Raw genomic sequence first — 13,491 nt, forward strand, 5'->3', positions numbered from 1 at the left:
ACTAATTGATAACAAGTCACGTATTTTTATTTTCAGACCCTTTATTATATCTTTTATATTTTCTATTTTTTAGGACACTATTCACAAGTTAGCGCCGTTACAATCGATTGCTTATCCCTTATTGGTGCCTAATTTGGAAATCCTATACTATAAACTGAGCCAGAGGTGCTCAACTCCAGTCCTCAGCACAGGTGGCTCAATTAGTCCCAGCTTCAGCACAGGAGGCTCAGAGGCGCAGGCTTTGACTGAGCTACTTGTACGTCAGCAGGAATATCCTGAAAACCTGCCCTGTTGTGGGGGCTTGAGGACTGGGGTCGAGTACCCTTGAACTAAGCATTCATTGTGCTACAGAAAGCAGAGAACACAGGGGCTCAGAGGGAATCTGTTTGGTAATAAACAAAAAGCGCCAAAACTTCACCGCTAACACATTTAAACAAAGTGATAATGTTCCCCCAGAGATTAATGCAATCAAGTAAACTCGGGTTATCTTAAAACGCAGACTGTTTAAATGCGGTATTACAGCATGGGGTTAATCTCTGTTTTGGGAAACTAGTGTTGCGATGACACGCTGCAATTAATTAAATTAAAAACAGCAGAACATTGCGTTCTCACAGTACTCGGAGGGAAAAAACAAAAATCAACAAAGGGTGTTGAAGCTGGTCACGGTGCAAGAGGATTTTTGTCCTTATTTAACTGTTGCTAAAAGAGGCAATCCTAGTACAGTACCAGCCGCAATGCATTGCCAGTCAGAGAACTGAAACAGCCCGTCCATGTCCAGAACTACACCAACGCTGGAAACAACTTTCAGCAAACTCCAGAATTTGTGAAACATACTTCCAATCATTTCTGAGCATTTCGCAGGCACCTTTTCAAGGCTGCGCTCTGTACACAAAGAACGTACACTAAAAACGGTGCCAAGTAATAAAGACTGCAGTCTTTTCACAAGCCCGTATGTGGGCTACAGATGCTTGTTTCTGTAATATTACAAATATATTCACTTCTGTTTTCTACGTACAATACGAGTGTTTAAAGCAGCAGTCCAAGGTGCCGATTAAAAAAAAAATGTATTTCCCCCCCCCCCTTTAATATGTGTACAATATACAATCCACACAATAAGTAATTAGGCGAGTTGTCGGTCGGCAAAGATTTTGCTAGGGGGTTCACTAAATGTCTGTCAGTGAAGCAGAAGAGGACCAGTGATGTAAAGTTCTGTGGGGAAGATCATGTGACCAAGCAGTGACTAGATACAATTGGTGCACTGCTAGAGAGAGAGGGCAGGGCGCAAAAAGGGGATGTGTCAGAGCCTGTTTCAGAAGAGGAAGGGGATGTGACTTTGTAAATGGTTGCTATAGAAACAAAAATGCTTGTTACATTATAATTACATTAAAAATGTAATTCAGGTTTAGGTAGATCTTCTTGATTCCGGGGGGGAAGGGGACAAAGAATAAAAAAATTGATACAAAAAAAAAATGTAATTCAGAGGTTTTTTTTTTTTAAATGCTACAAGTATTTTCTCATACTACAGAACTAATTAGAAAACAAAAAAAAAAAAAAAAAAAATACACCTGTAGGATATTGCTTGGTCTGCAGCTTTAAGAAGTGTCAGAGAAGGCAATGGTTTTGAGGTGTACAGATTCATTTCTTACAATATGTTTTTGTACCAGTACAACCAGCTATACTAATAAAACAGAAGGCATTTCCTTTTGTAATTGAGGCGTTTGAATGTAAATTCTTTAAAGGTGCGATGCAGTGTACTATGCGCTATGTTTTAATGAAACTGAAACGGAGGGTTGTGAATTGTGATTGTTCATTAAAACAAGTTTTATTCAGTATCCCATGCAATTCATCGTTTTCCTTAAACCCGACTGTCCCGTCAGTCAGGGTTAACATGGTATTATTGTTAATGGGCCTAAAATGGCAGCTCCTGTGTTCTGACCCTCAGAGCAGGAGATGAAATAAGATGTTCCCACTGACATCTGTAACGTGAATAACAGCATCCTACGGAGGGTCGTATAAAACAGTGTATAAAATGAAGTGGTTCATGTCTACACTCCACAGCTAAGTTTATGCATTGATCTAGTTTTCATTTAGAATTCTTCCCTGAATCAGTAATACATTCAAAAGGCAAATGGCCAAAGGCTCCAACGCGCTGTGCCACCAGCTACTTAACAATGATGTCTTGTAACCATGGTTTCCTATTCCCTTGAGTTCATCAGGCAATGCACAAGGAAGCAGCAAACAGGATAATTGCTTCACAGGCAAGAAATAAACAGGCATGTGCATGCACATTTCTATTTTAATAGGCAGCTATTTATACTACACTCTTATTTTTTATTATATAAGTGATCTTGAGGTTATGGGTTTGTGTCCAATAAAGAAGCAAAAATGGCAATGTTACGAAGATGTAAAAGAAAAAGCCTCAAATACCCAGCTTAAAAGGCAACATCAATACATTAGAAATGTAATGGATTAGGTTGCTCTTGATATAGGACTTTAGTACAGGGGTGGGCAACTCCAGTCCTCATGGGCCACCAACAGGGCAGGTTTTCAGGATATCCCTGCTTCAGTACAGGTCCTGTCCTGAAGCAGGGATACCCTGTTATCCTGACCTTGTGGTGGCCCGTGAGGACTGGAGTTGCCCACTCCTGCTTTAGTACATATGTATATATTATTTTGCCCTGTTACTGAATTCCTCATCGCAACGATCAATTATATCCGGACATCTCACCGACTTACGAAAAGAACAGGAAATGTAATTGAAACACTTTTTATTTTCCCCTTTAAGTTTCATTGAAAGGAGTGTTAAACCTTACAATAATAAACATACTATCATGATTACTCAAACCCACCTTAGCAAACTTGACACCCTCTACAATTCAATTTCTCGTTTTGTTCTCCAATGCAACTACAACACACATCACTGCGAAATGCTCAAAGAACTAGATTGGTCATCACTAGAGTCTAGGCGCAAAGTTCACCTTTCCTGTCTTGCCTTTAAATTCTTCATGGGCAAGCTACCCAGCTACCTGAACAAGCTCCTCACCCCTACCACTTGCAGCACTTATCACCTGAGATCAGACTCCAAAAGACTATTCATGGTCCCAAGGCTCAACAAAGTATCCGGACGTTCCTCCTTCTCCTTCCGTGCACCCCAAAACTGGAACAACCTACCAGGGACTCTCACATCCACCACCAGTTTAAGTTCTTTAAAATCTAAGTATTTGGTTGAGGGTGAGGAAAAGCCTCCTGGTATCCTCCTTAGCAAAAAAATATAAAGGGAAAAAATAGTGCAATAGAATTTATTAACAATGGAAAAAAAGAGATTGAACACTTACAAGCGGCCGATAATTTCAGGCATAGAGAGGAGATGCTGCCAGACTCCACAACGAATCCCTTCCTGGGTTGGAGTGGTTTGTCCTGGCTGTTTCCCTGTTGGCAGATGATTGCTGCGTTGATCTTCACTTCGGGTGGCTGGGATTGAAGGTTTCCAAGAGCCCGTGCACAGGCTATGTCCTCCTCAAAAACGGCCTGTCAAGAGTACATCTTGAGGGTCTCCAGGGTGTTTTACATCTATTGGGCACTGAAGGGGCTAAAGGTGCCACTAAGTCAAGAAAGTATGAGCAATAGAGTTTAAGAACCTACAACTATGTCAGGAACAAAACCAGCACCTTTGGAGTTAATTTGATGATTCTACAGTGTATATAAGACTGCTGTTACCCTGTGCCTATACACGTCACTGAGGAAGCATTGGCGAAACGCGTTTGACGTTTTTTGGCCATTACAAGCCACCGTAGTGAGGACTTGATTTCCCTGCACTATCTGGCTCGGCGATCCCGCCGTCTGCGCATGCGCACCGGAGCAGGGAGCTGAAATCTGTATGCTGTGTATGCTGAGGGACAGGCCGTTTTTGAGGAGGACATAGCCTGTGCACGGGCTCTTGGAAACCTTCAATCCCAGCCTCCCGAAGTGAAGATCAACGCAGCAATCATCTGCCAACAGGGAAACAGCCAGGACAAACCACTCCAACCCAGGAAGGGATTCGTTGTGGAGTCTGGCAGCATCTCCTCTCTATGCCTGAAATTATCGGCCGCTTGTAAGTGTTCAATCTCTTTTTTTCCATTGTTAATAAATTCTATTGCACTATTTTTTCCCTTTATATTTTTTTGCTAAGGAGGATACCAGGAGGCTTTTCCTCACCCTCAACCAAATACAGCTACATAAAGAAAAGAGTACAAGAATTCAAGATACTAGACACTCTGATAACAACGCGCCGGAGGACCCCCCTTTTTCTACCAGTATTCACACAGAGGTTGGTGAATCACCTCTGAGAGACTCAGGCTGCGGAACTGCATTGTGTCAAGGACAGGAGCCATATACTGAACAGTAGGATAACTCTCTTTTGGCGCAACTTTCCTCTTTTTTACTTTAAAATCTAAGGCTGTCTCACATTTTAACCTGGTCTGTAACTGTTTCATACGCTCATAATATATATTTCCTTTAACTGTGCACGCAATGTCTTGTATATAATGTATACCCTGTTCATTTATGTAACTGTACTTGTAACCATGTATTATTTGTTTTACTCTGTGCCCAGGACATACTTGAAAACGAGAGGTAACTCGCAATGTATTACTTCCTGGTAAAATATTTTATAAATAAAATACTACATTATAAAATTACCTATTCATCATAAATATGTTCTAATTAACACATCTGCATTGCATGATTAGTGCAAGCAATACAATTGGGACACATGAAAGAAAGGGACTACTTGATATGAGAATGTTCATAGTTATATAGTACTCAAGTTTTTCAGATTCAAAATCCATCTTGGAATTCATTACCCATGGAGACTGTGATGGCAGATACAATAGATTTGTTCAAAAAAAGGTTGGACATCTTTTTAGATGGGAAAGCTATACAGGGATATACCAAATAAGTATACATGGGAAGGATGTTGATCCAGGGATTAATCCGATTGCCAATTCTTGGAGTCAGGAAGGAATTCATTTTTCCCCTTAAAGCTGCAGTTCAGTCAATATCCTGCATGTGTGTTTTTTTTAATAAATCAGTTCTATAGTAAGAAAAAATACTTTTAGCATTTTCTGTTTTTAAAAAAACAACTTTGAAAGACCAATTTTCTTGTATTCTATTTTAACAGCCATTTGCTAAGGCACTGCCCCCTTCATGTCCTGTCACAAGGTCTGGCACACCCCTTTGTCAGCCCTGCCCTCCCTCTAGCACATGTCAGTGCAGGAATGCTCATGAATATTCATGAGCTTCCACTGAGAGACAGAAGCAGAAGAAAAACAGATCCCTTCACTAATTATGTCACCAAATTTCGCCTATCAATACATGGAGAACGAATTGACCTGCAGCTATAAAGTTCTTTAGGTAATTAGAGATTGCACACATGAAACTATTGAAGTAAAAAAATAAATGTAAAAAAAAAAAAAAAAAAAAGACTGAACTGCAGCTTTAATGGGGTTTTTTGTTTGCCTTCCTCTGGATCAAGAAGTAAGTATAGATATACGATAAAGTATCTGTTGTCTAAATTTAGCATAGGTTGAACTTGATGGACCTATGTCTTTTTTCAACCTCATCTACTATGTAACTATGTATATATCTTTTACATTGATTATTTTCAGTTTACAGCCATTCCTTGCCGTAAAGTTAACCTAATCATGTTAATGAATATATATTTTAAAAAAACAACCTAAATATGTAATATATTTAACCAGTCAGATGCTGGAAACCCATCTCAAGCAGAATTCCCATCACCATCATTTCAAGAGCTCATAAAAGTTGAACAAGGAACAGTGAATAGTTATTCACTGTCCCAAACTTACCTTTAACAATCTGCCTGGCGCAAGCATTATAAACTTGTTCCTGGGATGTGTTGGGAGGCAACACTTTATCAAATACATAGGGCTTTGCTTGCTGAAAGAAAAAAGAAATAAATGCATTAAATGTGTAATTTTTGTCTTAACTTTTCAAGCATGCAGAATATACAATTTTGTGAGGCGTATTTGCATGCAGTACTGCCTGACCCAGAATATTCCTATTGTACTGTACTAAGCCTGTATGTGCTAACAGACAAAGGCATTCATAGGATAGCAGAGAATAGAGAAAGCCGAGTACTCAATGAGCAATCCACGGCTGTAATATCTGAACATACTTTTCCTTTATTACAAGAAAAGCATGTTCATGTTTCGATTTTCATACATTAAGTGATCTATAAAAGTAATACTTTTCCCCCATGACAGTAGGAAAAATGTTAAAAGAAAATAATGTTTCCATGATCCAAGATTACAAGTTTGCTTCTGCTTCCATTTATGGTTTTCCTACCTTTGTCATTTCCCTTTTTATGTCATAATTGCATTGGGAAAATGTCAATATAAGTACTGAAACAACCTAAAAACGCAGTAATTTCCCCCCTAGCGGCATTAGTGTTTTTACTGAGTCAATACTTTATTGCAAAATCCCCCATTAGATTTTGTTTAGAGAGAAAGACTGATACAAAAAACATTTAATGGAGTACTGTAATTTTATAAATGCCACTTTCCAACAAACATGTACTGTCACTGTCCTTACAGGGAAGAGAACTTTTACTAATCTTGTACCGATGCTTTGGTAGTTTCTGAATAGAAAATATTGCAGTGTTTACATTCATTACTACTTCAGAAAGTAAATAAACTTATCCAATTGGTATTTCACAGTATTTTTTTTATATAGAATTATTCTGTACAAAAATGTCTTCTATCTGAAACAACTTAATGCAACAAATGTAAATTTGAACATATCAGATACATAGCCGTATTTTAATGGACTTATAATAAAAGCAGGTTACTGTAACATGTGCAAACTGGTGTACTTTTTGCATTCAATGGCTACAGATCATGCTTAGAACACAAAAACGATGATAAACGTTTATTGCATGATTTAATATGCAAATCCTGCACTCCTTACAAGAGTACATTAGTACTAACATTGGGGACAACACTGCCCCCTTTTCAGGTGTGACGCTATTTTTGTCAAGATGCACACAGAATAAGATTCAGTACGTCCTTGGAATAGGGACAGTATTATATTGGTGTTCGATTCCTAACATTTTTCTGCCAATGAAGCAATACAGGATCACCACCAAAAACATCTAACAGATTCAACTTTGAAATGCATTGCAGGACCATAAAACAGTTAAGGGGGTTCATGGATCTCCCCTATTCCCTTCTATAGCTTCTAGATAGGAGAGGTCACATGCACGTTTTCAGAATGCACTATTATTTCCAATCACTTATATCCTGGTGCAGCATCTAAAAGGCATGTTAATATTATGGGAAGTCAAGCCCTGCTCCCCATTCACAAGCCCTGACTGTGAATACATGCTGTATAATGAGTCCCAGAATAGACTCCTTGTCTCTAAGGGAAAGAGCAGCCACTTTACCTTTTGTTTCAACATTGCCCCTTATTCCCTCTAGATTATAAACTCACAAGCAGGGTCCTCATTACCTTATGTATCTGTGTTTGTTTGGCTTTATTTGGTATATCATTCTGTATATGGAATTTACATAACTGTACCCCCATTGTACTTTACAAATAAACATCCATCAATAATAAGGGAACAGATGGGAGATGACAATCAGCTGGTCCTCTGCAGGGACCAGGGTGCGCATGCGTGGGGGCTTGATGACATCACCCTGATCAATGCTGGGGAAGCTAGAATCAGCACAGAATCAGCCACAACAGATCCCCAGCTGCCAGGCAAATACACAGAACTGCATCAATGCAAACGCCCATCCCAAACATTAGTAGTATTAAATGGCCATTGTATTTCTGGATTGTGATGCCTGAATGTTACCATTTCTACTAACATGTGTGTATAAGCACCTTAAGGTAACAATGTGGAGGTCCTCACCTTTTCTCATAACAGATTTCAGGTGTAATCGTCCAAAACATGATAATGTTAATTGCATGCAATGCATGGTTATATTTGTATGGAGAAACCATGCATTAACCCATCCGGTGCTGAACGGGCCTGCACCAATTCCCATGGCATCTGATCATCCTTTAATATCCTACAAGTATAAGGAACTGCTGTATTCGTGGACCACACCATAGGGAATTCCAGATTGCTGATGTAATCAACATTGAAGAGATTTCAAGGTAAAGCCATTATGAGCTTTGATTAGGATTCATTAACCCTTTCAATGCAGGCGTCTGAATAAATCTGATCAGAAACTGATCCTACCCGTGACTAAATCTGATATAAAAAGGATCAGTTACAGATATTGTGGCAGGAGCAAAGGTTTCATAAAACATTAACAATGATGAAACGATGTTAAAATCAATCAATGCACCCATCATGGATTTGAGAATCAGCATATTTAAAAGCTCAATGGATTGTTTGGAAGAGATAATGTATAATATATATCAATAGATATATTATACATTATGTCTCATTAAATCACGATGCTCTCACCTCCATGCTGCTGGAGGTGCTTAGAATATTTTTATCCTACAAAAAGATTCCATGATTCATTGACCTCTTCAGTGCTGGAGGAGACTTACACCTCATTGCTTTGCAGCCTCCAACAAAAAAACAAAAAAAGAAGAAGGAAGGGGGGTAACTTGATGGAATCAAGAACAACCTCTGGCTACATTGTATCCATTGGCTTTGGTTATTCTCAAAGACACCTCCATTGTCAACTTCAGCCAAAGGAATGCCCTATGCAGTTGTACAGACCAAGCCTTGCTGTTTTATCTATGTTTGGCATGTGATCATCTCGTTGATATTAATTGCATCATGGGGGCTTTATAGGGTTGGAGCTACACGTGAATTTTTGTATCATCAGTATCTGAGGGCCAAAAGGGAAGCAACATTTAAATCAGCAACAATCACAGGTGGGACAATGTTAGAATAATTGCCATTGATGCAGCACAGGAGGCTAACCCCACCCTCCCCTCATGTGCAGATGATGCACAGGAGGCTAACCCCACCCTCCCCTCATGTACAGATGATGCACAGGAGGCTAAACCCACCCTCCCTTCATGTACAGATGATGCACAGGAGGCCAAACCCACCCTCCCCTCATGTACAGATGATGCACAGGAGGCTAAACCCACCCTCCCCTCATGTACAGATGATGCACAGGAGGCTAAACCCACCCTCCCCTCATGTACAGATGATGCACAGGAGGCTAAACCCACCCTCCCCTCATGTACAGATGATGCACAGGAGGCTAAACCCACCCTCCCCTCATGTACAGATGATGCACAGGAGGCTAAACCCACCCTCCCCTCATGTACAGATGATGCACAGGAGGCTAACCCCACCCTCCCCTCATGTACAGATGATGCACAGGAGGCTAACCCCACCCTCCCCTCATGTACAGATGATGCACAGGAGGCTAACCCCACCCTCCCCTCATGTACAGATGATGCACAGGAGGCTAACCCCACCTTCCCCTCATGTACAGATGATGCACAGGAGGCTAACCCCACCTTCCCCTCATGTGCAGATGATGCACAGGAGGCTAAACCCACCCTCCCCTCATGTGCAGATGATGCACAGGAGGCTAACCCCACCTTCCCCTCATGTACAGATGATGCACAGGAGGTTAAACCCACCCTCACCTCATGTACAGATGATGCACAGGGGGATAAACCCACCGTCTCGTCATGTGCAGCTCTCCCCTCCCAATGAATTCCACACCATACATTAGACAAAACAAGCCACTTACCCCAATCACTGTTGTGTCATCCCCTTTAAATACAGGGATGAATTTGTCGCCCCTTACAATTTCTGATGCATTCAATGGCCTGAATCGACACATCACTTTTATGCTGCATTCAGCTGGATCTGCCATCTCGGCTTCTTCCGATGGGGTATTTTGAACGCCAATGTTGTGGTTACCAGCCTAATGCATGAATATGAATCCAATGCGGGCAACAGCAAACCTCCACCTTCAGCAGGTCCTCTTCCTTCCAGCAAGCACCTGCTCACAGCCAAGCCACCATACCTCCAGCTATTATTCCTGACAGAGGAATAGGTTTGTCGCAGGCTTGTGCTCAGTTACCCCCTTTTTCCTTAAAACAGATTACATGAAGCAGTTTCTCCCATCCCAATTAATGCCTGCACCTCTCTGCTGCCATCCCTGCATCAGCATCAGCATCAGACACCTTCTCCTTGGCTCTGTAGCTTTGTGACGTCACTGCACCCCCCCAGCCCCGCCCCAATGCACGTTCTTCTGCGCGAGTGCAAGGGCTGCTGGGAGTTGTAGTTGTTCTGGGACAGGACTTGGCACGGCTTATTTAGGTGTAGTAGTGTGTTCGTTACAGAGCTGCAGCAGATTTAGTTTAATATGGTGTACTTTTTTTGTATACCCCCCGCCATATAGAAAAGTTTATTTAAAAAACAAAGCGGCGGTGCGTGTGATTTGGATACGGACAGCTGCCAAACTTTCACATTTATGTTCTTCTGAGGTTTGCCAATTTCTCGGGGGTGTGAGGGAGGAGGAAGGTTGGGGGGCGGGGGTGTGGGAGGAGGAAGGTGGTGTGGGAGGAGGAAGGTGGTGTGGGAGGAGGAAGGTGGGGGGGGGAGGGAGGTGTGGGAGGAGGAAGGTGGGGGGGGGGAGGGAGGAGGAAGGTGGGGGGGGGAGGGAGGAGGGAGGTGGGGGGGGGGGAGGGAGGTGGGGGGGGGGGGAGGGAGGAGGGAGGTGGGGGGGGGGAGGGAGGTGGGGGGGGGAGGGAGGTGGGGGGGGGGAGGGAGGTGAGGGAGGTGGGGGGGGAGGGAGGTGGTGGGGGGGGGGGTGAGGGAGGTGGGGGGGGGGGTGAGGGGGGGTGAGGGAGGGTGAGGGGGGGTGAGGGAGGGTGAGGGGGGGGGGGGTGAGGGAGGGGAGGTGAGGGAGGGGGAGGGGGGGGTGAGGGAGGGGGGGGGGGTGAGGGGGGGTGGAGGTGAGGGGGGGTGGAGGTGGGGGGGGGGGTGGAGGTGGGGGGGGGGGTGGAGGTGGGGGGGGGGTGGAGGTGGGGGGGGGGGTGGGGGGGGTGGGGGGGAGGGTGAGGGAGGTGAGGGGGGGGAGGGAGGTGGGGGGGGGGAGGGGGGGGAGGGAGGTGGGGGGGGGGGTGAGGGAGGTGGGGGGGGGGTTGGTGGAGGTGGGGGGGGGGGTGGTGAGGGAGGTGGGGGGGTGGTGAGGGAGGTGGGTGAGGGAGGAAGGGGGGGGGTGAGGGAGGAAGGGGGGGGGTGAGGGAGGAAGGGGGGGGGGGGTGAGGGAGGAAGGGGGGGGGGTGAGGGAGGAAGGGGGGGGGGTGAGGGAGGAAGGGGGGGGGGTGAGGGAGGAAGGGGGGGGGTGAGGGAGGAAGGGGGGGGGGTGAGGGAGGAAGGGGGGGTGAGGGAGGGGGGGGGGGGGTGAGGGAGGAAGGGGGGGGGGTGAGGGAGGAAGGGGGGGGTGAGGGAGGAAGGGGGGGTGAGGGAGGAGGAAGGTGGGGGGGGGTGAGGGAGGAGGAAGGTGGGGGGGGGGTGAGGGAGGAGGAAGGTGGGGGGGGGGGTGAGGGAGGAAGGTGGGGGGGGGGGTGAGGGAGGAGGAAGGTGGGGGGGGGGTGAGGGAGGAGGAAGGTGGGGGGGGGTGAGGGAGGAGGAAGGTGGGGGGGGGGTGAGGGAGGAGGAAGGTGGGGGGGGGGTGAGGGAGGAGGAAGGTGGGGGGGGGTGAGGGAGGAGGAAGGTGGGGGGGGGTGAGGGAGGAGGAAGGTGGGGGGGGTGAGGGAGGAGGAAGGTGGGGGGGGTGAGGGAGGAGGAAGGGGGGGTGAGGGAGGAGGAAGGGGGGGTGAGGGAGGAGGAAGGTGGGGGTGTGTGTGAAGGAGGAAGGTGGGGAGGTGTGAGGGAGGAGGAAGCTGGGGGGGTGAGGGAGGAGGAAGGTGGGGGGGGTGAGGGAGGAGGAAGGTGGGGGGGGGGTGAGGGAGGAGGAAGGTGGGGGGAGGAGGAAAGTGGGGGGGAGGAGGAAAGTGGGGGGGAGGAGGAAAGTGGGGGAGAGGGTGAAGGAGGAAGGTGGGGGGGTGTGTGGAGAGGAAGGTGTGTGGAGGAGGAAGGTGGGGGGGAGGTGGAGGAAAGTGGAGGTGGGGGGGAGGTGGAGGAAGGTGGGGGAGGGTGGAGGAGGAAGGTGGGGGAGGGTGGAGGAGGAAGGTGGGGGGAGGAAGGTGGGGGGAGGAGGAAGGTGGGGGGAGGGGGGAGGAGGAAGGTGGGGGGAGGGGGGAGGAGGAAGTTGGGGGGGAGGGTGGAGGAGGAAGGTGGGGGGGAGGGTGGAGGAGGAAGGTGGGGGGGAGGGTGGAGGAGGAAGGTGGGGGGGAGGGTGGAGGAGGAAGGTGGGGGGGAGGGTGGAGGAGGAAGGTGGGGGGGGAGGGTGGAGGAGGAAGGTGGGGGGGAGGGTGGAGGAGGAAGGTGGGGGGGCGGAGGAAGGTGGGGGGGAGGAGGAAGGTGGGGGGGCGGAGGAAGGTGGGGGGGCGGAGGAAGGTGGGGGGGCGGAGGAAGGTGGGGGGGCGGAGGAAGGTGGTGGGGGAGGAGGGAGGTGGTGGGGGAGGAGGGAGGTGGTGGGGGAGGGGGAAGGTGGTGGGGGAAGGTGGTGGGGGGGTGGGGGAAGGTGGTGGGGGGGTGGGGGAAGGTGGTGGGGGGGAGGGGGAAGGTGGTGGGGGGGAGGGGGAAGGTGGTGGGGGGAGGGAAGGTGCTGCAGGGGGAGGGGGAAGGTGGTGGGGGGGGGAGGAAGGTGGTGGAGGGGGGAGGAGGAAGGTGGTGGAGGAAGGTGGTGGGGGGGAGGAGGAAGGTGGTGGGGGGGAGGAGGAAGGTGGTGGGGGGGGAGGAGGAAGGTGGTGGGGGGGGAGGAGGGATGTGGGGGGAGTGGGCAGAGTGGTGTGTGTGTATATATATATTTATATTTTATTTAATTATAGTAACAGAAGCCATGAGCTTGCAGTCTGTTCCTGCTGATAGAAAATCACAGATCAATTTTTCTCCGGTGAAACCATTTAGACTGGATTTGCAGAAAAAATGCACTTGATATTTGGAGTTGATGCTTATGCCCACTTCAATATACATCCAATTTGCATTCATCAAAGCAATGCTTTTTCTGAAAGGAGAAATATTATGTAAATATGTTCATTGTATCATAAGGAGTGTGTGAAGAATGACACAAGTAGACAACCAAAATATGTTTATTTTCTTGACGAAATTATTTTGAATTTCGACTAAATCCGAGATGAACCCAGATTAAGCTAGGATTTGTTTTCAGAAACCTAGATGCGTTTTGCTTAATTCTAATTTGGGCATGTTCTTTGCCTTAACGCCTACATATCTTTAGAAGGTAATGTATTATAGTTGGAAGCAAAAACAACCATTGACTTCAATGCGGGCCATGTGTTTGGCTGCTTCAGACTATATTAAATTACTACACCGCCCCACCCCTCTTTGTGGCACACTGCTCCATGATTCATAAGTAAATATTAAAA

General features: G+C 46.5%; 1 protein-coding gene across 1 annotated transcript in view; it reads right to left on the minus strand.

Moving 5' to 3' along the window:
• KIF5C (kinesin family member 5C) overlaps positions 1–10,219 on the minus strand; it is a 68,052-nt gene extending 57,833 nt beyond the window's left edge. The window contains exons 1-2 of the mRNA XM_075609420.1: positions 9,741–10,219; positions 5,850–5,940 (exon numbers count right to left, since the gene is read on the minus strand). Of these exons, the coding sequence (XP_075465535.1) occupies positions 5,850–5,940; positions 9,741–9,866 (217 nt within the window). The 5' untranslated portion in view covers positions 9,867–10,219. The remainder of the gene's footprint in view (positions 1–5,849; positions 5,941–9,740) is intronic.
• Positions 10,220–13,491: the final 3,272 nt, after the last annotated feature.

Source organism: Ascaphus truei, chromosome 7 (genome assembly GCF_040206685.1).
Source record: "Ascaphus truei isolate aAscTru1 chromosome 7, aAscTru1.hap1, whole genome shotgun sequence".
Taxonomy (NCBI): domain Eukaryota; kingdom Metazoa; phylum Chordata; class Amphibia; order Anura; family Ascaphidae; genus Ascaphus; species Ascaphus truei.